This window comes from Carlito syrichta, unplaced genomic scaffold (genome assembly GCF_000164805.1).
Source record: "Carlito syrichta isolate Samal-C Ts95f unplaced genomic scaffold, Tarsius_syrichta-2.0.1 Scaffold306911, whole genome shotgun sequence".
Taxonomy (NCBI): Eukaryota; Metazoa; Chordata; class Mammalia; order Primates; family Tarsiidae; genus Carlito; species Carlito syrichta.
In genome coordinates, this window is record NW_007251007.1 from 311,197 (window position 1) to 338,930 (window position 27,734).

The following is a 27,734-nucleotide window of genomic DNA, read 5'->3' on the forward strand; positions in this document are numbered from 1 at the left end:
AAAAAAAAAACAACAAAAAAAAAAAACAGATAACAAAGTGTAGAGAGGGAAGAGAAGGAGAAAGACTAGGAGGGAAAAAAAGAAAAAGGAAAACTGATTTCAAAAAATACAGGTAACTACCACCTTACACCTATTAGGATGGTTACTATTAAAAAAAGTGAAAACAAGTGTTGGCAATGATGTGGAGAAATTGAAACCCTTATACACTATTGGTAGATATGCAAAATGGTGCAACTGTTATGAAAAGCATTATGCAAGTTCCTTAAAAAATTAAAAATTGAACTATCATATGATCCAGCAATTCCACTTCTGGGTAAAGACCCAAAGGAATTGAAAGCAGGATCTGAAAAACATTACACCTTGTTCATAGCATCATTACTCACAATAGCTAAAAGGTGTGAGCAAACCAAGTATAAATAAGAAGATGAATGATTAAACAAAATATGGTATATATCCATTCAATGGAACATTATTCAGCATTAAAATGGAAAGCAATTCTGATACATGCTATACCTTGTACTTTGAAGACATTATGCAAAGGGAAATAAACCTATCACAAAAGGACAAATACTATATGATTCCACTCATATGGGTAACTAAAGTAGTCAAATGAAGAGAAATAAAAAGTACAACGGTGGTCATCAGGAGAAATGGGTAGCTATAATGTATATAGAGTTCAGATTTGCAAGATGGAAAGGGTCCTGGAGACTGAGTACACAGCAATGTGAATGTACTTAACACTACTGAGCTGTACATTTAAAAATAAATAAGATGGTAAATTTTATGTTATATGTATTTTACAATTTTCAAAAATATAGGTTAAAAACACCACTGAACTAAATAACAGGTAAGATCTCTTGCAGCCCCACAGTCTTCAAATTAGCATTAATAACAATTATGTAATTTATCATTGTCATGACACAAAATTCATGAGCAAAATTAGAACAAAAAAGTTATTTATCCCATATATAATATCCATAGTATTTGCAATATGAGTATTATAACCATTAATCTCTATGATCTAAGGAATGAGCTTCAGTGACTAATATTTAATAATATTCTCTACAGTTTCACTAAAGTATTAACTAAATGTTGAAAATCTTATGGCAAACAGAAAGTTCTGCAGATTTAAGACTGCTACTAATCTCTCTCCAAAGCTGTAACCACTTTGAAGGCTATTAACTCCCAGTCAGAATGATGAGAGTGTGCCTTATGGCATCCTCATAGTCAAACGAGTGTCAGGATAAGCCTTCACACGTCTGCCACTTCACCTTGATTCTGAGTCCCAGTGAGCAGGACCTACCCATGCTGTAGCTGATTTGTCTTGTCTGGCTCCGCCCCTGGCACAATGCAGCCACTGTGTTTATTAAACTGATTTGAATTAGCATACATCTATTCACAAATTTGTAAGTTTCTCAATATAAGCCAATTAAGATTTCTAAAATTAAATAAATCTCACTTTATTTTAGTATTTTATTTCTTACTGAAAACATGTAACCTCACTTGTATTACTTTTTCATCATTTAATTTTCTTTGTTCTTAATCTCCTTGGTTTTAAATTTTTAAAAGATTATTTGCACTCATCTAAGTATATTGTAGAATTGACTTAATTAGACACAAATTAGGTACTTAGTGGTTTAAATAAAACTAGAAATAAAAGAATCATAAGCTCTCAGAAGGCAAAGATATTAAAATATATGGCTGGCTAATAAGCACATAAGAACATGCTCATTATTATTAGTCAGAGAAACGCAAATTCAAACCACAGTGACATACCACTATATAATGCATGCCCCTAGGTAAAATAAAATTTTAAAAATTGGCAATACTAAGTTTGGCAAAGATGTCAAGCAACTAAAACACTCATACACAGTTGGTGGGAATATAAAATAGTATAATCACTTTGGAAAACAGTTTGGTAGTTTATAATAAAGTTAAACAAATACCATATGACCCAACAAATCCACTCCTAGGCATTCACCCATGAGAAATAAAAACCTATGTCCAAACAATTAAAATATGAGTGTTCAGAATTAGAGACAATCCAAATGTTCAACAATAGGTGAGTGAATAAATAAACTATAATATATACTAGTATAATGGAATAGCATTATACATCAATAAAAAGAAATAGACTACTGATATACACAATAACATGGACAAATCCCCAAAACATTATAGTGAGTGAAAGAAGTCAGACACAAAAATAGTATTTGAAATTCTGGAAAAGACAAAGCAGTCTAAATGACAGAAAGCAGATAAGTATGTTCCTAGAACTGGGAGGGGAAGGGGAGGTATTCAGATCACAGAGGCAAGAGAAAACTTTGGGGTAATGAAAATGTTCCATATTTTTATAAAGATGGTGTTTATACAGGTATATATAATTGTCAAAACTCATAAAACTGTACACTTAAATAGATGAGTTTTCTTGTATGTAAATTACACCTTCTTCCTGAAAAGTTACAGCATGGTAAGCAATTTTTTAGTTCAGTAGTTTCCAAGCTTTTTGGTCACTGTCCCTTCTTAGTTAAAAAAAAATTACTTATGAAGCATATACATATTCTATTGTATTAATAGAAGTATACAATTTACAAAACATAAAAAATAGGGATTATAAAATAAAGAGCTAAAGATCTAAGATTTAAATATCCTATTAATTGAGGCAACTTCATTATCTAATTTCATGGTACAGAATATAGTTAGTGAGAGGTCCATCACTGAAGATAGTGGACATAAATTCATGTGTTAAAAATCTTATTAGTATATGGAACTTTTAGAGCCAACTTCCTATTTAGTGTCTTTAATTTGTTACATAACTGCCAAGAAATTGGAAAGGTACTCATTCTGCTCTCTTCTTATTTGCTTCTGCTTGCAATATTACTGCTATCTGTAATCTGCACACTATATGTGGAAAACTTAAGCTACTTTTCAAAATTATGAAGTTAGTATAATTAAAATTAGGCAATATAATTCATTAATCCACCTTGCTAGAAACAGAAAATACAACAAACAAGGAAGGGCCACCATCAACCCCTTCTCCCTCAGGATGTTTCATTTATATGATTTGTATAATTTTCTCTATCTTAGCTATATTTCATATTTTTAAAAAGTATATAGAAATTCTAAATTTCTCTCCCATATTTTAATAAATCTTCTTGTACAAACCTGCAGTATAGATGCTCTTATTTGGATACATCAAATAGTGTCCACTTAAACAATTTAGAAACTATAGTATTTAAAAATTAAGTGTGTGTGTTCATGTATATATTTAACACTAAATATGTAAAAGTGTTTTCAATCACTATTGACTTAGAAGGTAATTCAATCATTACCTAGTTCACTCATTAATTCAACATTTATTGAACACCTATTATGTGCCAGATGTATATACAGGGTATACTAGCTTAGACTACAGTGGGAGAAAAGGGAGACATTGTCCCTGCATCATCAATTTACAATATAGTCTTGGGGAGAGACAAAATTGCGTAAAACAATTAAAATCATAAAAATGAAACTATTTGTGAGATAAAGGTACATGGATCTAGGTGAATGCAGGACAGGGAGTCTTTATCTAGTTAGGGCAATCAAGCAGGCTTCCCTAGGATCATGATTGCTGACCTCTAGTGTTCAATAAAATATTATTAAAACCTGCACAAACATACACTGAGGTCTAAACAATGATAGTTGTTAATAATAATACAAAGACAGTTACAACGAATCTGTGATATAATTTAGCTTTAATCATTTTCATATTAAGGTTGATTCTACTCTTCCTCATCAGTCAAAGTCAATTAAAATACTTCAACATGGCACCAAGGAGATCATCAGCACATATGAAACACACTAAAATGAAGTGGTAGTCTCACTTATAGTATGGTCATTCAAATAAACTGATTCTATTTGTAATTTCATTATAAAGCTTATCTAAACAAACACACACTCAGGGTACCTGAGAATGGATCCATATACTACACTTTGAGAAACACAGCTCTTTGCAACCATTTTTCCTATCTCCAGTTCCAAGTGAAGTGTCTGGCACACAAATTAATAATTTGTCCTTCTATCTTGTAAAATGCTTTGCAGTTTACAAAGCACCATTATGAACATTTTCTTATTTAATCTTTATATCAAAGGTAAACTAGTTCTATTTCAAAGATAAGAAAACTAAGACTGGGTGGTACTTCTTCATGGTATTATCTCCTCTAGAAAATTTCCTACAATTGTCCCCTCTCATCAAACTGACTCACCTCTAAGTTATATGATCTATTCTTCCTCTTTGCTCCCTCATCTTCATATGGATACTTCAGACATTACCATGTTCTGTGCCATCTTCTGTTTACCTGCCAGTCTCTTTGACCTAATATCAAAGTTATTCATGGCACATAACAGATGCTCAACCAGTGTTTGTCGAATGAGCTCTCATAATAAAGATATAAAAAGTAAAGCTCTTTGTTCTTTTTTTTATTTCTTCTGTGCTTAATACCTTCTTCAGCGTCTCTGGTAGAGCTGGTGTGGAGGCAGCATAAACATTTATAATAGTATAAGAAAGAGATTGGTAGCAGTGGGACACTGCCAGGGGTGGGGGGAACACATAATATCAATAAGGGTACCCAAACTTTACTTGTACACTGACCACTTATGTACCTAACTCTGAACTGTACCCTACGTCTTTAAAATAAAAAATGAGGAAAAAAATTAGAATACAGAAATGTTAAGACAATGTATATTTTTATTAAAGCAATGAATGCTGTTCTTAAAATTAGTCTCAAAAAGGAAGGAAAGAAAAAGAAATAAATAAACAAATAAGTGAAGCTCTGGGAGGCTGAAGTGATTTGCCCAATGTCACATAGCTTATATGTAACAGACCTGACATTCCAACTCACTTGCATCTCCTTAGGTCAAATTCAAGTCATTATCCCTTAAGTTCATATCTCTAATAGTTTAGGGTAATATTACTAATGTTTCATAGGAGACAGAATAAAAATCACATTATTTAATAGTAAATTAAAGTATTATCAACCAAAACAAAGGTAGAAATATAAACTCAAACATTAAAAAACATTTTTCACATGTAAAATAAATTGTCTACTGAGATTTCAGACAACTATATAAGAACATTTAATTAACTAGCATTGTCAGTAATGCTATTTTTATACTGAGCATTTTTATATTCAGCTTTAAATGTAAAGAATATAGATCTTGTTTATTACACTAGCTTCTCTAGATCATATTTTTTCCACAATAAAGTTCCTCAACTTCTCTACTGCTCTTTTGCTTTGTTGGGTTAGTTTTTAATATCTAATTAAAATAATTAGCTAAAGAAACACTCAATTTTTGTGAAATGAATTTATAACATTGCTTGGAAAAATTAGGAGTAATCATGAGTTTTAAATATTATAACTGTATACTAAATCAATGAACTCATAGGCAACCATCACTTTAGTGAATCTTAAGATCAAGAGAAAGAGTTAAAAATAAGCACAAAACAAAAAGACAAAAAAATTCCTAAATTATTAGTAAAAATACTTTTCAAAGAATAATTATGTTATTAAGGATCATAAACAGAACTGTAACCAATAATCTTATTAGCTCTTAAAAGAAAAAAATCAGAAAAGAAGTATTATTTCTGGGAACTAAAGCTTAAGTTTATCCAAAGTAAAATTAATTTATTTAGTATCACTTTCCAAAAACATCAGAAATAATATTGCTATTTCATTCAATATACAGATTCTATGGATTTGTCTACAAAAAAATTCATATTAGTCTATATTATCATTTAATTCTGCTAGTGATAACATACAAAGTTAATTTGGGATTCACAAATGGAACAATGCCTCTTCAAACCTAATTACATTAATAAACATTTTTATTTAAGAATAAACTTGCTTTCTTATAGTTGAAGTATTATCATTTTATATATATAATATTCTATTATATAATTTCTTTTCTTTAATCCTACTATTTTTAAAAATCTGAAATCACTATTAATAAAAAAGCACAGATTTAACAGGATCCAAAGCTAACAATACTTGGTAACCTGGAAACACAAAATAATAAAGGAAGACATAGAAAAAAATCATGAAAAGCATGCCTTTAGTTATATATGCAGAATTATGAGCAACAGTTTGACCAACTGGCAAACTAGCAGTAAAAAGTTATGTATATTATTATTATTTCCAGTTTTGAAGCTCACTTTTAAAATCACTCGCCAAGTTGTTCACAATAGCAAGAACCTGGAAACAACCATGCTGCCCATCAAAAGAGGACTGGATTAAAAAAATGTGGTACATATACACGATGGAATACTACACAGCCATAAAAAAGAACAAAATCATGAATTTCGCAGCAACCTGGATGGAACTAGAGTCTATAATACTGAGTGACCTCTCACAGAAACAAAGATCCGAGTATCACATGTTCCCACTCATATAATGAACCTTGAACATCCAATGTAATACTATAAGAAAATGACTGACGGTACTGGGAAACTATGGGGGGGGAGGAGGATGGGATTAACAGTAGCAAATATCTGTCTGGGGATGGGGAAACACCTCTTATCAACAGGGTGCCTGAATGAAACATAATTGTACACCTAACCCTTAACTGTACCCCACAAAATCATAATAAAAAATATTAATTAAAAAAAAAAAGATTACCTTTTCCATCTCCTCCATTTTGCAGATGGGAAAACAAAAGCCTCGCATCATTAAAAAAATAAAATAAAATAAAATCACTCGCCAAAATTACACCTTTCAGAAACAAAGATAATATTTTAAGATAAAAAATTATAATTTTGTGCTTATTTAAAAATCTGTATTCCACCTCCTCCCCCATCCAATAATTAATATGTCAATTATAATATGAATGTGCCTTTCATAAGGAATGCTGATCAATTGATTTGATTAACCTGGTATTCTGAGTTTGAGGATAAAAATTGTTGTCTGAGCCTTCAGAATATTGGAATATATAACACTACTAATTAAAACAAAAAATCAAAGACACCAACTAGCTGTCATTTTTTAGCTTAGAATCTGATACTAATTTTTAATACGTCTGTGTTTTTTTCCTGAGTTTGCATTTTGGATTTTTAAATTAGCCCAACTGTACCACCAATTCCTTCAAAACATCTGTATTTTTTTAAATCCTTTAAAATACCACTAATTCTTTACCGATTATCTGTTTTATGTGTTACTCAGGAATATTTATTTCCTTGATAGTAACTATCAAGACAAGAGTAGATAGGAAAGGTAGATTGAATTGGACAAAACCTCAAAATGTGTTTTCCTCTACACTTTTCTTTCTTTTTTTTTAAAATACTGATTTACCAAGTTGACAAAAAAGTGGTTTACATTGGGATACTTTTGTGAGAAACTCTTGTTGCTTAGAATATGTATAAGACAAACTTTTAGTTTTTACTTATTTAAAGATAAAACACTAGATAAATATAAATGTTTTTGAATACAATATTCATGGCTTATATTACCACTTAACAAATTTACTTCAGATTGGTAAGGTTGTTTATTTTTAAATGTTTTTCGTTTAATATAATTAAAGACTTCTAGAAATGTGGTAAGAATTATACAACATATTTCCAGGTATCCTGTCCTCAGATTACCATCATGGTAACACTTTACTACATTGTCTTTATCATTGTTCCCTCTTTTTTTTAAAGGATCTATGTTTATTGACATTCATAATTAGGGTCTAAGTTGATATAGGGCATAAGAAGTTCATGGTTCATTTTTTTTTTTTTAACTTGCTAGTTATTTTGCCCAAATAGTTTTTTATACCCCAAATGGTGTTTGTTTTCCTAGTTTTGTTTGTGGGATTTATCAATAATGTACTGTGATTGATAGAGCTAATATTAATCCTTCTTGACATAAAATATATTATGTTCTTTGCCATGAGACCACCATGTTTAGTACTGCTATCACAGTGGGCTTACCCCACTTAACAGTTTATCTCTTTATAATTTGTCTGACTGCTTTATCTCTATTGTAGAGTTAAGACCTCAGGTCCTGAAGTCAGATTACCTTGGTATGACTCTTGCCTAAAAAAAAAAAATCATGGCTGAAGGAATGTATACTAGTTAAACAATTAGACTTAAAATTTCACTGAGCCACTAGGCAGCCAGGTCAAAGAGGGAAGTTCTGATTTGCTCTAAATTTGAAGTCTACCCCTTCATAAAGGCTGTAAGGAAAATGAACCAACAGAGTTTTCAGAAACAACTTTGATGTCAACACATTGTTGTTGTTGTTGTTGCTGTTGTTTTGGAGGAGGTGGGGGAAGAGGGGGTAGGAGACCTGGTAACCAGAAAATCTGCTAAACTAGTTCTAAAAGAGCCGTAACACTTTCAACACAAGGTTTTAAGGAAAACAAAACGCATAACATATGTGTCTATTTCTCATATCAGCCCTGGATAAAAGAAACAGCAAAATGATTATTTTTTGTGGATAGAAAAGTTTATGAAATTAACCTTCTGCCTTAATACAGGTATAAAGCTTGAAAAGTTTTGATGAGCAATTCATCTGACTAAAAAAGAATCCAAGGAGGAGATGATTCTCAAATCGTGTTCCATAAATCCCTAAAGGTTCCACAAAGTCATGTCAGGAGCTGTTAACAGGGATAAGAGGAAGCTAAGTGGGCAATGTCCAAGTCTTTTTCCTCCATATTCACAATGGGATTCAGCAAGAACATCTGCTTTTGTATTTTTCAATATTATTCCTTCAATACCTATTAAGTACTTATACTACTTGCCCAGTATTTACTGGTTCCATGAAAAAGACTTTGAACATGAGCAACGTTTGCTAAACAGATAATACAAATACACCCTGCTCCTGACACATTCATTTGTAATTACTGCCTTAGAATATACTTTTCAAATATAAGCACAGGCTGTCAAGGCCAAATAACTATTATCCAAAGCAAGCTTTAAATTCCTTTAGCCCCAGTTTCCTCATCCATAGAAGAGGGATACGATCCCCTACCTTTCAGGGCTGTTTTAAGTTTTAGAAATAGTGAGTATATATTAAGAACAGGGAATGGCACATAATAGATGCTCAGTAGATGATAGCTTCTATTATTAGGATCCATTGTTTCAACTGGACTTCTGGCAGAAGTAGAATGGTAGACAGCTTTAAAATGACAGCTATTATTGAAAACTTAAATAGCTTATACTGCAGACTGAAATGCAATTCATAAGCTCAAGATGCCAAGATTCCTGATCACTTCTTCTGTTACTATTCATGCTTCCTATGCTCCCCCCCCAGCCATACAGACTCTGTTTCAACTCTACAAACTTACCAGTTTCTCTCTAGTGCCAGATCATATACTCACTTCCTTCAAAGACCACTTCTTTTCACTCCCTCATTGTTATTCTTCAAATCTTAGCTTAAACTGTAACTTCCTCTGAGAAAACTTCCCTGACCAGTTCACACTACAAATACCAATTTTGAGTTAGACTTAAAGTTTATCTTTCTTTAACACACTTGATGGCAAAAAGGCTCACCTTTAGACTAGACTAGAGGTATATTTATAGCACAGATAAAGAATTTTTCTGATTTGCTTTGGTAAGAGGGTAGGTGTTCTGTTTGAATTATGTTCCAATTGTTGTATATGTATATATTATGTATATGTTATGTTCCAAATTGTTGTATATGTATACAGAAGTGTCAGTTATCCTACAGTTTTCTATTTTCTACTTATTCTCATATTAAAAATTTTATAGGACAAATTTAACTTTCCCAGAAAAAAAAAACTGATGTTAAAATTGATAGGCAAATTAGATACTAATAGGAAACAAAGTATATGTTTCTAAGAACAAAAGTATAGAATCAACTAAAATAAGTCAATCTATAGTTTTACAAAGTAAGTGATTTGTTGAGGGAGAAAATTTCCTGCAATTCAACTCTGGGACATCCTTTGGGAGTTACACTAAGGAAATAGTTTAGCCCTCTTCTAACTAGTAGGTCAAATTCCAATCAGATTACCTAAGATATTAATATATTATTTCCACCTTCATTTCCCAAAGTTTTATATCCTGTCACAATGCCACACTTAATCCAAAATTATTATGTTTCATAAGCTGGGTAAAATACTTGGAGGTATTTCTGATCTTTATTGAGAAATTTTCTGGCACCTTTTTCTAGTCACTATGGTGACTACACTGGCTGTCCATCCAGAGTAGAAGATACCAACACCACCCCTGCAGATCAGATAAAGTCAATGTTGGTTCTGATCTAGAGACTGAGCTTTCCTGATTTACAATCCAGTTCAATACAAAGAAAGAAGCCAGACGTGGTAGCTCCCACCTGTAATCCCAGCACTTTGAGAGGCGGAGGCGAGAGGATTACCTGATCCCAGGGGCTCAAGACCAGTCAGGGCAAATTGGGAAGACCTCGTCTCTACAATAAATTAAAAAATTAGGTGGGTGTGGTGGTACTCGCCTGTGGTTCCAGCTACTTGGAAGGCTGAAGTGGAAGGATCACCTGAGCTCAGCAGGTCAAGGCAGTGGTGGCTGTGAGCATGCCACTGTACTCCAGCCTGGGGGACAGAGATTTTTTTTTGAAGAAAAATATTTTTTTACCTTATTTATTACTGATGATTACAATAAAAAGCCATTTCCTCCCTGAAGTCTTCATAACCACTATTATCCAACCTCCAAAGCAAAGAATTTTCCAGTTCTGGAACACAAGTTCTTACTTAGTTAAGAAAATGAAAACAGCATTGGTTTTAGGACTAAAATAGTTACAGAGGATAAGGTACTTAATTAAAAGTGAGAACAAAGAGAGATGGCCAAAGGCCAAATGTTCTTAAAAAGCTAGCCAAAAAACCTCTAAAAGTTCAAAGAACACTACTGCTATTACTACTATGAATGATAATAATGAAAATAAAAATAGTAAAAATAATAAATTTTAAAGGTTTATAACTAGCTACTATCCTAAATTATTTAATAAATATATTATTTAACACTTTAGCTGCATGTGAGCCAGATATTACCACTACTTTAAATATAAGGTAACTGAGTCTCAGAAAATTTAATAGCTTCCCCAGAATCATATAAGTAGAAAGAGTTAAAGCATCATTTGAATTTGTGCCTTCCAACTATAAAGCCCACTCTCAACTATAAAGTCACAAAATCTGCTTCCCTTGAAGCAGTCATCAAAGAAATAAAAGAGAAAGCTCAGGAGTCATAGGAGAGAGAGATAACAGTTAATAGTATCTGGTATAAAAGAAAAATCTAGAAAGATACTCGAGAATAATGTTGGATTTGGCTTGTCCAAAGTGTATAGCTTCAGGTGGTATGAGTACCACCCAAATTTCTTAAGATTATGAAAGGAACAGATAAAATGGAAATGTAGTAGACAAGTACAGATGTCTCTATCAAGAAAACTGGCAGTAGGGGGAATACCTAAAGAAGTCAGCTGAACAAGAGAGAATGAGAATCCTAGAGAGGGAACACATGGCACCATAAATGGGCCATCTGACTCAACTTTCTGCAAAGAGGTTCTTGTGCAACATTATTCCATATAGTTCATTTCCTAGGTTCCCCTTCCCCATATAGAACATCTTATTTCCCTTGAACTCTTCCATGCTTTTGCCTACCAGAGATATCCTTTTTTAGTTTGTTTTTCTTGCGAACTCCCCCTTTCCTTCAGCTTGCTGCTCAAGGGTCACATCTTTGGTGAAGACAATACTGATCCTTGCCCCCAAGGGCAATCTCCATCTTTGTTCTGAAGTACTCTGTAACCAATTCCATAAAAGCTTCTGTTTCCTTCTAAAGCTGGCTTCCTACCATCAAGTAGCACATTAAAATTCCTTTGAAACCTCAGCATTTAACATATTGCCTGGCACATTTCTTTAGAATATAATATTCAGAACTGATCACAATGATGTAACTCCAGATGAGAAAATATTAAAATTACTCAAGAGAAAATAAAAGAACAATACTAGTCAGCTATTTAAATAGCTTTTTTGTATAAATATTTGGTAGAGATGATCAATAAAGGGCCTTAATATTGTATTGGCACAGCAAGATTTATTTCAATTGTAAATTGGCATGGTCCTTCAAAACACCTTTACTTCTGTTTTTGGAATCTCACTCTGTCGCCCAGACTGGAGTGCAGTGATCGCTCCTGGCCACCGCAGCCTTGACTTGCTGGGCTCCGGCGATCCTTCTGCCTCAGCCTTCCGAGTAGCCGGAATTACAGGCATGCGCTACCACGCCCAGCTGATTTTTTAATTTATTGTAGAGATGAGGTCTCGCTGCCCAGGCGGGTCTCGAACCCGCGGGCTCAGACAATCCACTCACCTCAGCCTCCCAAAGGCACGGGATTACAGGCTGAGCTACCGAGCCCGGCTCACCTTTACTTCTTTATATTAGATACTAAAATTTAGCAGCTCTGGTTATAAAAATAAATATTATCTTCAAGAGCTAAAATCATTGTATTTTGGATTTTTTTGTGTGTTTTTTTTTTTCAAAAAGGCATTCAACTTGGATTCATTATAAAATGCAACTCCATCTTTTAGGAGGTCTGCCACAGTCTTAATTATGAGAACACTGTCCCTCCTCAGGGAACCAAGCCAATGAGAATAAAGTCCCAAATAAGAGCAAACCAGAGAAAAATGTCTTTGTTTCGGCTGATTATATGAGATAATGGTCTCAAATGAAAAGAATTCTATTCACGTCCATCAAAGCTAGGATTCACATAAAGCAAACCTCTTAACCTGAACAGAAAGGAAAAATAAGGACAAGAATGATAGAGTGTAATATCTCAGGCATAGCTCTCCAAAATATCAAGGAAACTCATTTTAAGATACTATTGATCAAAATTTGACCCAATAAAACACTCTGTTATGGATTTAACATACTATAGGAAATCATTTTTTAAAAAATAACTATTGATTACTTTCACCAAAATAACTTTCTCATGAGTATACTGCTAATTATCAGGATTTCTTTCTGGTTGTGATGATACACTACTCTTAGAGTTATGGCTAACAAAAATGAGGAAGGAAACGACTCACTGTAGAAACTGTGGTCTAAGAAACATGAGGATCTGAGGAGTATCCATATTTAACTTAAATTTCTAAACCTATTTCCTAAAGGTTAAGGCATCATTTTACAGATTCCCATAATAAATAGATCTACTGGAGAGGATTCATTTAAAACTCAACCTGCTTGAAGATTGCCCTTCTCCTGCAACCCATTATAAATGACAGCCTGGTTAGTTCTCTTCCCTAGAGAAAATGTCATTTCTCTTTTTGACCACAGGGATAATATGCTTACTTTGCAGTATAAATCATAATTTATGTGGAAATGCTAAAAATGTGATAGACTGATATAAAAGAAACAATATAGTCAAGTAGCTATTCTACTCACTTTGATAACTCAAATTATGAACAAAGTCTCCCTGCCTACCTAGCTGATTTAAGTAAAAACAAAAGTTCTTTCCTGAATATAGTCTTAAAATGAGTTTTTAACACATAAGAAGAGGTTTCAAATGTCCCAGTGACATACTAAAAACCCACCAGAAACAAACTCTCTGAGCCCCTGGGCAGGAAAAGGTAAATATTACAATCTTTGGTAATAAAAAGAATTTAGCAAAGTTGAGAATTTCTTTGGGGAAAAACAAAAATACTTTCTCTGAATTCAATAGAAGTCCCTTAATCCCAGGGTTCCACTGTACATGAGATGTCACGTTTAGAAGAAGCAATATAGAGACAACGCACTTACTCATTTTGAGAGAAAAAGATTTGTGTTCTTCTCCAAGAAAAAGGTAAGAAAGACAGGGATAGTAGAGAGAGGGAGAACTATAGTTGCAAAGGCATTAAAACTGGGAAACTTGAAAGGGAGAAAAAAATCTTGTAGCATTGGTTCAAGATGGTTTAGGAATTATCCTCAAAGTATTTGTGGAATATTTGAAGCCCAAGATTAAAACAAGAAATAAAAGTTCTGACTTCTGTTAAGGGTCTACCTTGAAAGAAACCTAATCTGGCTGGCTATGGAATAGTAGGAAGACATTCTCCTTTTTTCCCTCTCCTTATGGATTTTTAACTCAATTCTGGGTCAAGCAGAGGTTAGAAGAGTTTCTAGGTTTAGGCATAAAATGAAAAACTTAATAACCTACAAGAAACAAGTCATTCAAGGATGAAGGATGGGGAGGGAGAGCCTTCCATTTCTAGTTATATTCTATAGAGACAAATCAGTCCAAAAAGCTTTTTTTATAAGGATGATAGGACAAGTACTAATACAAATTTTAGTTTCTAACTTGGATATTTTTACAGATTTTATTGAATTGGGTAGCAATCTTTTTATTTGGAAGCTTAGACTCTATGATGTTTTATGAAATAATTAAAACTTACATAAGATAGTAAATTTGATACAGTATTACAGGTTAAGCACTCTAATCCAAAAATCAGTTATCAAAAATCCAAACACCAAATGCTCCAAAATTCAAAACTTTTTGAGCATCAGTATGACACCCCAAGTGGAAAATTCTGCAGCTGATGTCATATGACAATAATTGTACACAATTGTTAAAAATATTGTATAGCATTACTTTTGGACTATGTGTTTATAAAGCATAAGTGATTTTTGTGTTTAGCCTTGGGTTCCATCCCCAAGATGGATGTATATGCAAAGCTTCTAAAATCTGAAAAAAGACAAAAAACTGAAACACTCCTGGACCGAAGCATTTCGGATAAGGAATATTCAACTTGTATATAGTAAGACCTTACTATTTTTTGTCCAGAATTTCCCATTCCTGAACCACACTGTTTAAGGAAAGGTGACAAATTGATACTTAAAGTCATATAGACTAAACAAAATACCACAGAAACAATTTTGGAATCAACATCTTTATGCAACTTATTACAGAGTGAAATTGAAACCCTTATAGCTTCGAAGAAACAGAAGTATATGATATTGGTATCACGAAATGTTCTGGTTTTCCGATATATATATTACATGTCTCAACATTTTTTTTTAAATTAGCTATAAGCTTTTCCTTTATGTCAAGTTGAAAAGAGTAAGGTTACAATGAAAAGCTGAATCAATAGAAGAAACTACCTTTGACATCAATACCATGAATTTCAATATCCATCATGGGTCAGTAACAAAAGCTAGAAGCTTTTAAAGGCATTTTATTACAGTTTGCAAACCCAAGATAACAGCAGCACATTAACAATTCAAACATTACAGGCATGTCAGAGCATTAAGAAATTACTATAGCACTAATCTTATCAGTTATAGAAAATTTATATCCACAGGGACACCATTTGAATACACTGGGGAGCTTCAAACATGGTACTATTCTAGTGAAAAGAAAAAAAATGACAAAGGAGAAAAAAAATCTTTCCAAATGAGCCTAGAAAGACAATATGACAAAAGACTCCAGGCAAATATCACACTAACAACCTATGTGAAATAAAACACTTTGTTGACAAAAAGAAAATGATAGTTCTCACCTTCTTTGCTTGGCGTTAAGGGAATGTAAGGTATCACCTGCTTGGAATGTCCCAGAAGAAAGAGCTAACTTGAGGAACTGAAAAAATATGCCTGCTGGAGTGAACCATATGGCATAGTATAATGTTTTTCAAAGTGTGGCCCAGGTGTACATGGAATTATTTTTTATGAGGTCAAGAGAAAAGTGTGTGTGGGTGTAATCTTCTATTTATATCTGATGGTACTGATTTTCCACTTCTGGCAGCAATCTAATTCTTTGTTTTTAATATATGTATCTCATATAAAAAGTGATTCTACTTACGAAGGAATCAGACTCCCTCCACAACCCCATGCAGTAAGGTGACTGGCCTTCCCTAACTTACTTTAAAAGTCTGGAAGTTTTTTCTTTGGTTTAATCTTTGTTCTTGTGAAGACTAAGCATGAGTGATATCAAATGAAAAAAGAGTAAGTAAAATAATGATTGCAATAAAAACCATCTATCTTCCCTCACTCAGCTCCCAGGCAGTCAAGCATTCACCAACCGGGCAGGAAGTTGGACAAGTCTTCTTTTAAAATATGACCAGCCAAAGAGGAAAAACAAAGATACTGAACATCACAGAGTTCTTAATTAAAAAGCCTAGTCAGTCAGATGACCCTATTTTGAAGTCAACAAGACTCACTCATGCATTCAAATCAGCTTCTAATACCCACATTTTTAAATATGAATAAACACCCAAAGATTATCAGACATCTGAGAAAAGCTTTTAACATGAAAGAAACTTATTTAAAAAGAAAAAAGAGAGAATGGAGTACCTTGAAAGAAACAGATTATGTAAAGAGAAGGAAATTTCAACAACTTAAAAAGAAATTAAAATCTTCAGAGAAAAAAATAAAACCATGAAATAAAACATGATGTTATAAAAGGGAACACACAGGAAATTTTTTTAAGTGCTTGAAAACAAAAAATATGATAGCAGAAATTAAAAGTAATGAATAGACTGAAAGATGAAATTGAAAGTAGAACAGAAATACAATTCAGTAAAACATGAAGTTAAAAAAAAAATACAAGGTATTTTTTAAAGTACTTGAAAATAATAAATATGGTAGTAGAAATTAAAAGTGATAGGTTGAAAGAAACAATTGAAAGTAGAACAAAAAAAATCCAGAGACTGAAAAAAAGGAGAAAACAGAGAGAGGTAATCATAAATGAAAAAATTGAAGAATGTTTCCCAGAACTGAAAACATGAATACCTAGACTGAAAAGGCCCACCAAGGTTCCACACAAAGTTTTAAAATGGCCCTCATCAAGGCATATCATCATGAAATTTTTTGATACCGGAAATTAAACATTCTATAAATTTTAAGAGAAAAATCACATAAGCCACATACAAAGGATTGGAAATCAAAATGGTGTCTGACTTGTCCATAGCAATCCTGCAAACTAGAAGAAATATAATCACTAAATCCAGGAAAAGTAAATGAGTTTTACAGGAAAAGAAGGTAATCATCATTCACTTCAACACTAAATATAAGTAGTATTTATATATCATGGTAGTGTAAGCCCTGAATATTGATCTGCTAATTCTAAAATATTACTTCTAGGTTGAAACATGTAAAATTATTGTTTTTGTACATTAAAAAAACTGCATTTGGTTCAATCTAATATATTAGAAACATGAGGAATAGGAAAGGGTGTGTGTGTGTGTGTGTGTGTGTGTGTGTGTGTGTGTGTGTGTTAGGGACCAAATAAGGGGCATCCTATGACTATTCCAAAAAAATTAAAAAGCAGCACAATAAATATGCTATTTTTATATGTATGGAGGCAAATATCAAAATAACAGATTAAAAGAGATAAATGTAACTGTCTCTGAGGAGATGTTTATAGGAGAAAAGGGGAGGTTAAGGATTTATTGTTGTTGTTGTTTTAAATAATAAACATTGCAAAATTATTTGATTCTTTACAGTATTATATACACCATTAAGACCTAGGCCAACATCATGGCTCACGTCTATAATTCCGCATCTATACTTTGGGAGGCAGAGGCAAGAGGATCACCTGATCCCAGGGGTTTGAGACCAGCCTGATCAATTTGGTGAGACCCAGTCTCAACAGTAAACTAAAAAATTAGCTGAGTGTCATGGTGTGTGCCTATGGGTCCAGCTACTTGGAAGGCTAAGGCAGAAGGATCACCTGAGCCCAGCAGGTAGAGGCTGCGGTAGCCATGAACATGCCACTACACTCCGGTCTGTGTGGCAGAGTGAAACTCAAACTCAAAAAAAAAAAAAAAATCCTAGAATAAACCAAACCTCTGATAATACATAAATTCAATTAAAAGATAAAGGGAAGGAGGAAGAAAGACAGAGTCTAGGATAGAGGGCCCAGATCTGAACTAAAGACTTATTAATGTCTCAAGAGGCACTTTCTGGAGATAGGAACACTATCTCCACCCACGCTTGTTACAGATAGGTCCTCTCAAGACCATTCTTCCTCCATAAATGAGATGAAAACTAGAGTGTGTGTAACTGTCCAACACTTACTTAACATTAACAGATTATTGAGTTATCTTTAAAACTAACAACAATCCAATTTTCTTTACCTCCTCTTTGGATGACGTGACATAAGCAACATTTTGTTCAATAATGGTCAGAGTCTTGACACTGGTGATGACATCAATAATACCAGAGCCTTTGTGTGTGTGTGTGTGTGTGTCAGTCCTGGCTGGAGTGCTGTGGCCCGCTCCTGGCCACCGCAGCCTCAAACGGCTGGGCTCAGGTGATCCTTCCACCTCAGCCTTCCAAGTAGCTGGAACTACAGGCACAGGCTACCATGTCCAGCTAATTTTTCTGATTTATTGTAGGGATGAGGTCTTGCCAAGTTGCCCAGACTGGTCTTGAACCCCTGGGCTCAAGTAATCCTCTTGCCTCCACCTCCCAAAGTGCTGGGATTACAGGTGTGATTCACCACACCCAGCCTATCATAGCCATTTAAAATACCACTTTGGGAGGTTCATTTTTAATGGTAAAAAAGAAAAAATAAAGAAACATATAAAACTGTTTTTTATAGAGCAAAATTACAATAATGGGAGCATGAGGGATGGGAAAGATGTTGTGTGTATGTATGGTAGAGACAGGAAAGGAGAACGCTAAGATTTTTTTGTAAGTTAAAAAAAAAAAAAAACAATTACTTCAGGTACCTTTGCTTACCCTATGAGTCAAAGACGTCTCTGTGATTCCAACACTCCCCCAGACCAACCCAATTACAAAGCCTGAAAAGAATATAACCTTGAGTACCTCTATCATTTATAAAAAAGATATCCCTTTCTCTAACCACTTATTTATACTGTAGAGACAACATTTGCTAAAGATTCTCCTTGATACTAAGAAATTACAGGCACATATTGAGTCACAAAATAATGCTATGACATATGATATTTCTCATTTATGTTCTTATCACTCTTTGTAAGAAATGACAGACTAATGTGTTCATAATCCACATGCATGAACAGCATTATTTTCTCAGTATCTTTCTAAAACAAACCAACTGCCCTGAGTATGAATAAGACCTGTAGTAAATATCTGATGACGAATTCATTCCCAACTTCCTAAATGGAATACCTCAGATTTCCAGACCTTTAAGATTATTTTATTTTCATTAAACAGCATTTATCAGCCACCTAATGCCAAGGCACTTTCTAAAACACCACAAAAGCAAAATCCCTGCCATTAAGGTACCTGAACCCTATCCTTTATTAAGGGAGACAATAAAATAAAAAATAGATATTGCTGACATTTCAATATGAAGGAAATAGGAAGTTATAATAAACTGTGGGAACAAGAGAAGAGGACAAGAAAATCTTCTTGGGTGGTCAAGTCAGAAAAAAATAACTCTCTTAAGAAGTCAAGAGAGACGCTTTCAGAACAAGGATTATAGCTTGAGTATTAATCTTTGTATCCCTACAGCCCAGCACCAAAAAGAACCTAGTGTACCCAGGAAACGCTCAAGAAACATTAACCTGAGAACCGAACTATGTCTATCTCAGCACCCAATGAGGTTACAAAGTCTAAATAATCCTTAGATACAGATATACTGGACAATATCAAAAGTGACAACATGATCACAGAACAGCAGCTCCTTACCTGTTGTTGTACTGGTACTTGCTGCACCACCTGTGTAGGCACTGCTGCTTGACTAGCCACAGATGTTTGTAAAGTCACTGTCGAACCTGTGTCCGACCCGGTCTCTGATGTCTGCATGATGGTCTCTGAAATATATCGAAATAGAAATAAAGTTTAAAATGTTCTCCCTAAATGATTATTATTATTACATTTGTTCTTAATACCCTATACTGAGACCAACTTTAAACTCTCATAATACCTCTTATCCCAACATACTGCCATAACAGTCCATGCATGTTTATAATCATTCTGACCACTTTTTAAATAAATACAAAAAACCACTAATTCACATTCTTTTACAAAAAAAAAAAAACCCTATTAGTACCTCTTATCCTAAGGCTATAAAGATTAAATTTCATTGAAAGCGACCTTCCTTAGAACACATGTTATAAATTATTTCAATTCCTTTATAAATTATTATATCAAGATACTCAATACGAGGAACAGAAAACCTAACTGTATAGAAATGTCATGAACTCTACTTTATTTCTATCTTCTGTCAGGATGTCTCTAGGGTACAGTTTAAAATAAATCATTTCTAAGGTCTCTTCTAACTTTAAAACTTAGTTTTGTGATCTAGAAAAAAATAATACATATCCAAAAAACAAATGATATACTTTAAACTTAGCCACAGAACCAAGTTTACTAATTTTCTTTGCCTATGGTATGACATGGTACTAAAATCAAAATTCAATTATAGTCTTACACAAAGATAACCAAAAATCAATATTTCATTTTTTGAAAGATGGAAAGGACCAATGTTATGTAAATAAGATTTATAGACAAATACATAAAATTTAACTTTCTCATTCACAATTAGACATGCAACATTTTTCAGCTCTTTTGTGCCTGACCTGCTTGACAAGGATTAAGTTTTGTAGTGTTTATTTTAACAAGTATGCTTTCTCAGGTTTCCTGGCCTTGACACTCCCTTTTGCTACTGATACATTCAATTAAATAAATATGAATTTCTTTGCTATTGAGTAGTGCCTGGATGTCTAATATTCTTTCCTAGGGACAAACATTATATAATTGATAGCCTAAGAAGAAAACTGCTTCATAGTTTAAATCTGTGAAGAATATGGTGAACATTAATTTTCCCTAAGAAAATTCTGAAAGAGTATCCAATTCTTTCAAGGAGAAAATTAGTCCCTCTTAGCATCTTTTGTCACACAGCATGACCTCTTCTAATTCTTCCCCCCAAATCTTCTACCCTCTCATTCAATTTTAGAAATGGCCCTCTGAAGACATCAAATCTACTCTTCTTACTTTATATATTAGATTAAGAGACTTGCTCAAGGTGACAGAAGTGGGCATGGGACTGGGCCTTTTCACTTTGAATTGGTGCTTAATTGTCTTTCTAGGCTTTGATACTTGCATCTCTTTAAGTAATTGGGTATTTTCTTATTTTTTTTGATAGTGAAACCCTAAAGTCGCACAACAAACCTTAGTACATACAACAGGTACAGCAGTAAAAGATAGCACTGATTGTTTAACATACACTATAAACTTTTCTGAATGCTTTCCATGTTAATTCATAAATAAACTAATTCATGTAACAACCTGAACCTCATGTACATAGTGAAGGTGGCTAGGGGTTTACAAAATAAAAGGAAAATGGTGAAGACTGTGACTAATACAGCACTCCATTTATATAGATTAGCTAATGCTCAGCCCCAGGATAGCATGAATATATGGGAAGGCCAATCTGAAGATACTAGTTCTTTCCATTTTCCAAAAGAAGTTGAAAATCTGATTATTATGTGAAATCTCACAAATGGTAGCTCATTTATTTAAATATAATATTGATCTACACACACACACACGCACACACACACATATTTTTGGACTACATTAAGTCCAAACATGCCCCAAAATTTTGGAGAATGACCGAATTCACTACGTGAAATTTGTCTAAGATTACTGGATGACCAATGGTTCTCAAAATTTGGGGAGAATACACATAATAAGAAGCCAATCTATGCCTCTTCCTCTTTCTTCAATCATGGAGTAGAGGGGAAACACCCTCCTAAAAATGAAAGCAAAAGCCAGGGTCCTTTGTGCTAAGGCAGAGGAAGTAAGTAAGAATGAGGCAATTCTCCTCTGCAAGGAATGAGGAATGAACCAGATATCAGATATCATCTTCAGTGAGGTTTTTTTTCAGCCTCTCTTGCCAACTCCAAGATGGCTGGTAGTCCTTGTCAGTTTAGTATCCAGATAAGAGAGAAAGGGTTGCCAGTTATAGCTTTGCCTTTAAGTTGCTCAATCAAGAGTAAATGAGTTTCTTACAGGGAAGTCACTCACATTAAATTTTTCTCATATTTTCCCCAGAGCTGGCTGGGAAATTTACCAAGGCTAATTCATGTGAACATATGTTGTATCACAGATCCATACTTTGATATTTACTGTTTTAAACCAAGCACATGCAAGAATGTAAATAAAGTTATCTTTAAAACTTAAACCTACTTTAAAAATAATTCTCAGCCATGTACAGTAGCTCACACGTGTAATTCCAGCACTTTGGGAGGCTGAGGCAAGAGGATTGCTTGAGGCCAAGAGCTTGAGACTAGCCTTGGCAACATAGCGAGACCCCGTCTTGATCAAAAAGATTAAAATTAAGAATAAAAAATAATTATTAATAACACCCAATTAACTTTCTGGGAGAGCATATAAGGAGATAAAAGGCATAGATTTGGAAACTGGCTTCCTATGGGCTATAAGAAACTCCACAGACAGGTTTTGTTTGGTTCAGAAAGATTACAAAATTCTTAATTGCCAACATTTAAAAATCAGGTAACTTTGCATTAAAAAACAAATTTCCAGATTTTCTTGAAAAATCTCAAAATTCAAAAAAAGGTGAGTCCATATTGTGTTTTATAAGCAAATGATTTCAAAGGCTAAACTCATTCAATTGCCTGTCCTCTACAGACATTTGAGTCTGTGACTCCGGTGAAGGTAATCAGAAACCTTATTCCTACAAATACATACTGAGTTGGAAAATTGTTTTATGAGTTTAAACCAATATTGATGGCATTTAAATTGATATATTTATTAGACAAAGAGTAATACCCAAGCTTAAACCATTTTACTGATAGAAATGTGTAACTAGATGATTGAAACTGTGATTTTCCTCATTTTACAGATAAGTCAACTGAGGCCCAGAGATGTTAAGTCACTTACCCAAGGCCATACAGCTAGGACATAAGAAAGGAGGGTTTGGGCATCACACTAAAGCCGGAGCACTAACCTGCTAGACCAAGTTGGAAGTTCTGAGTTTCATAATCGACACTGCACAGAGAGAAGTAGAGAGAGTAGAGAAAAGCAAACTGGTGAATTTTTAGCATGAGGGGAGAAAAAAAACTACATAATAGGAGGAATCGTTATACAAAAGAATTGGGGAAATAAGACAGATAGAAAACAATGGCATATAAAACTTAAAGCTAAACAGTCATGAAGAACATTCAATCCAGTCTCTGGCTCTATCAGCACATCACATCAAAACTGTTACATTAAAGCCCAAGCCTTGACAACCAAGTAGCAGACCAAGTATCTACCAAGTTCCATATTATCTTCTGTTAATTCCCAAATTACTGCTCATTGGCCCAATCTACTTGGCTCGTGAATTTTAGGGTCATGCCAACTGATAAAAATTTAGCTTGACAGTTTTGTCTCCATTTTTCCTTCACAGACATAACTTCATTCTCCTCTGATTTCTATATTTTCCTCAGTTGGATAAAGAGGCTCTCTTTGCCTTGCCTCATAACTTAATAGGGTCTCAGTCACATCCCTTCCAGAGATTGGCTCAGAAGGTTATAATCATAATGGGGCCTCTCATTTAATAAGTCATTTCCTGGTGCTAGGCACTATGCTAAGTGCTTTAAATACGTTTTCTAGTTTAATACTCAGAAGAAACTCATGATGAGGTGTTATTATCCCCACTTAACAAATGAGGAAAGTGAGGCACAAATGGATGAAATAACTTGACAAAAGCCACACAGCTAGTAAGAGGAAAGCCTCAATTCAACCTAGGACTGTCTGATTCTAAAGTTTATGATGTGAACCACTGCATATATTGCTTTGCAATATCACGATTACAGGGTTTCCAAACGAAGAGCTAGAGTCGCTTGATCAGAACAGCAGTCTTCGAGGATCTCAGTCAATACTATATGATCTATACACTTCCAGCAGTGGTAAAAAGACATTCCTCTACCTGTGACACCAAAGTTAGAAAGTATTTCCTCGCTTTCAACTGAGGCCATAACAAAGCCCAATTAAGTAAGTATTTTTCCAGAACCATTTTAATGCATTGATTCTAAAGGCCTGATTTAACAGCAGATCAATTAGAATGTTGAAGCATGTTTGAGAATAACCCTCCTATCAAATGTTGCTAAACAGATCATTTAAACCCACTAATACATTTGTAGTATTCTGGAGGCTTTCCAACATTTCTGCAAAGTAAGTATCGTCGTCACATGAAAGCAGTGTCTTCACGTGTTCCATTTTAGATTTTGGTTTACTCCCAGGATAATAGTTTATAAGTAGATGTGAGGTGTTATCCATCCAGCGGTGGTTTCTGGTGTTCTGTTTATGTTTGGGAGTAATTTGGTTAGGTTAGCTCCTTCACAGACTCCTTTCAAGTGATATTTGTTTATCATTCACAAATGCAGTCACATTAATCCATTTTGATAAGCTAAATAAGCCCCTGCAGTTTGTCAATGATGCAGCCTATATGTAAATGAGCTGTATATTCTTACAGGAGAGACATGCACAATTTCAGTCTAGTCATCCTTGCCTAATGTGGCTGTCAGGTGTGTCATGAGCAACAGATGCTTGTTTGACAAAGGACCTTTTTATTCTGGCTAATTAAGCAGTTGGACACACCCGCCTGTTAACGGTTCTGCTTTGAACAGCCAGCTCTGGCTGAATCATGCGAATCTACAGCTAAATAGGCCACATTTTGAAAGAAGGCTAATTAACCCCTAGGAGAAGGAAGAGAATATTGCAAAAACCCAGCTGCTGAATGCAACAAGATTAGCATTTCTTCAACCTGATGGGCAAAACCTAGGCAAAGCAAATGTGTTTGGAACAAACATGCATTATTGAAAGTTTTAAGGCATTCAAATGTTCTTTGTGGAACTTCCTGAAGATTATTTAATACACTCAAATTCACAGTTGGATTCCTTTTGTCACACACAATGTACATGCCAGATTAAATGGTTTAATAGTCTGACCTAATCAATTACTTATTAAACAGAACTATATAACTGGACTAGCTTCAAAATAGGTAGTAGCCACCTAATTTTTATTGGGGTCTTTTTTCCTGAAATAATTTTCTCTCTAAAAAACAAACTCTGCAAACTTTGGTTCCACTACACTTACTGTATTGTTTTTAACACTGAAGAATGTTACAGATTTTAATATAGGAAACCAAATCTATAATTTAATTTTCAAGTGCAACAGAGAATTTCCTTCCTTTTTCTTTAGTATGGAAAGACAAAAGATGCTAGTTCTAATTCCTCCATGAGCCATATTAACCAAAATCATTACGACAGTTATATAATGAGTAGAGTAAAAATAAATCACATCTAAAATGTGGCCATATTCAAGAATAACTAATTTACAAGAACATTAGAAACCTGGTTCAACATAAAATTACAGAAATGCCATTTACAGAAAAAATAAAAGGTTTTATACTTGAAAATTACTATTTTTAAAACACAGAACTAGAAGTTTAACATGGGAGTAAGACCCAAAATTATTGTAATTGAGGTTCTACAGTATTAACACTTTTTAATACTCTGAATCAGCATCAACATTCTTAAATGTTAGAAAGTAACAGCAGCATAGTATCCACAGCAATTCAAATCTCTGTTTATCATAAGTGAGACAACTAAAATGAGCCATGCTTTGTGGAGGAAAAATTGCTGATATTTACTTTACATTTATAAAAATAAAATTAGCATGAAATGTATGCATTTCTGACTATTCTGGAGTAGATAAAATATTAATATTATTCTCACTATTAAAAAAAAGGATAGTGCCGGGCTCAGTGGCTCAGCCTGTAATCCCATACCTTTGGGAGGCTGAGGTGAGTGGATTGCCTGAGCCTGCGGGTTCGAGACCCGCCTGGGCAGCAAGACCTCATCTCTACAATAAAACAAAAAATCAGCCAGGCGTGGTAGTGCATGCCTGTAATTCCAGCTACTTGGAAGACTGAGGCGGAAGGATCGCCAGAGCCCAGCAGGTCGAGGCTGCGGTGGCCGGGAGTGGCCACTGCACTCCATGCACTCCAGTCTGGGCGACAGTGAGACTCCAACTTAAAAAAAAAAAAAAAAAGGATATTAAGGAAACTTTAAAGAAGACATAATGAAAATGATAGAGTAATTATAATGTATATATGTATATATGTCACATATATGTTTAAATAATCATGTGCTAAATTTAATTTTTTGAAACTTTGACAAAAATATATTGAGCTGATTATTTCTTGTACAAATATAAAACACTCACTCAGTTTTTTTTCCTTTCCCAACCAGTACAAATGGAAGAAACTGGTTAAGCTATAAACTGTAGTCAAATACCAAGCCTTCTTTATTTAAAACACACCTCTGTGAAAAATTTATTCATTGTCAAACACAGCGCTTTATCAAACCAATAAATCAAGTAAATGAGGAAAGTAAAAAGAAAATCCATGATTTTCCATATTATAAAAGCTCTGCCTCTTTATTTAGGTGTGATATGGTAATCCTCAAGACTATGTACAATAAATCTTTTGTACTAAATTGATCTGCAGAAAAATGATGGAATGATAATAGTGTAGACTGTTCAGCAGTCATCTTCCTGTGATAACTGATGACAGTGATTAATGTTGGAGGTGATTAATCAGCACACTGGTAACATATACAGGTTGCCTGGGTAACTTTTTTCACTTCTCAAACAAAGGTTTTCTCTTAACTAATTCTTCCCATAATTCAGAACAGATTATGAAAAACTATTTCTTTAAGAAAAGAAAAATCAAATTAAATTACAGGAACAGTTTATCCTTAAAGGACTAATTGCCAAAAACTAAAATAAAGCAAACCACTAAAACTGAAGTCAAACTGCTGAAATGATATAAGAATTATTTTTGTTGTCTTTATTTCCAGTTATGAAGAGAAGCTGTCATCAAGCACAGAGGTAATTTGGAGGAAATGAGATCCAAATGAGTTGTCCAGTCAACTACTGGTGCCATTCCAGCATTTTCTCTTACTCACATGCATAAATTAACATGCAAATCAGGCTTACCAACATGAAATATAGTTTAGGGAAAAAAATGACACCCATTCAAAAAGAGCATCCAAAAAATTAGCCAGGTACAGTAGCATGCACCTAGGGTTTCGCTACTTAGAAGGCTGATGTGGAAGGATCGCCTGAGTCCAGCAGGTCGAGGATGTGGTAACCGTAAGCATGCCACTGCATTCCAGACTAGGTGACAGAGTGAGACTCCAACTCAAAAAAAAAAAAAAGATGACACCTAGATAAAAGCTGAAAGAAAAAACTCTATCATAACCCTATACTTCTTCATGGTTAGAAGCTCTGAAAACAGACAAATATAATATATAGCAAGATCTTATTCTTACTAAAATCTATGAGAAAAAGCTTTAAATGTTTCCGCCTGTGGTCAATCTAATATTGAGAGTGACTAGAACCTAGTGGATGGAGAATTTAATGATAATAACACTTAGAACTGAAAGACAATGAGCAGTGAGCATTTTATCGTAAATCTATTACCATCTTCATTATTGCAAATAAGAATAGCTACCATATACTGAGCACTTACCATGGGATAGGTACTTTGCATACATTTAATCCTAATTTTGCCAATGAAGTAGACATTCATATTTTACAGGAAAGGAAAAGTAATATTTAGAGGAATAAATAATTTGCTCAGGGTCACAGAGCTATAATAGATAAAACCAGGATTCAAGTCCAGGCATGTGTCACTCCAGTGATTCCCTGTCATCAATCTGCTAGCCCACTGCATAGACCACAGCAGCAGACAATAAGGCTATGTAAGCAAAATAAACCTTTTTTTTTTTTTTTTTTTTTGAGTTCAAGTCTCACTCTGTCGCCC

At 34.0% G+C, this 27,734-nt stretch overlaps 1 protein-coding gene across 1 annotated transcript in view; it reads right to left on the reverse strand.

Annotated features, from left to right (window-relative positions):
* Positions 1–27,734, reverse strand: part of RFX3 (regulatory factor X3) — a 309,272-nt gene that overhangs the window by 157,007 nt on the left and 124,531 nt on the right. Inside the window, exon 2 of the mRNA XM_021715245.1 lies at positions 19,583–19,707. Within this exon, the coding sequence (XP_021570920.1) occupies positions 19,583–19,707 (125 nt within the window). The remainder of the gene's footprint in view (positions 1–19,582; positions 19,708–27,734) is intronic.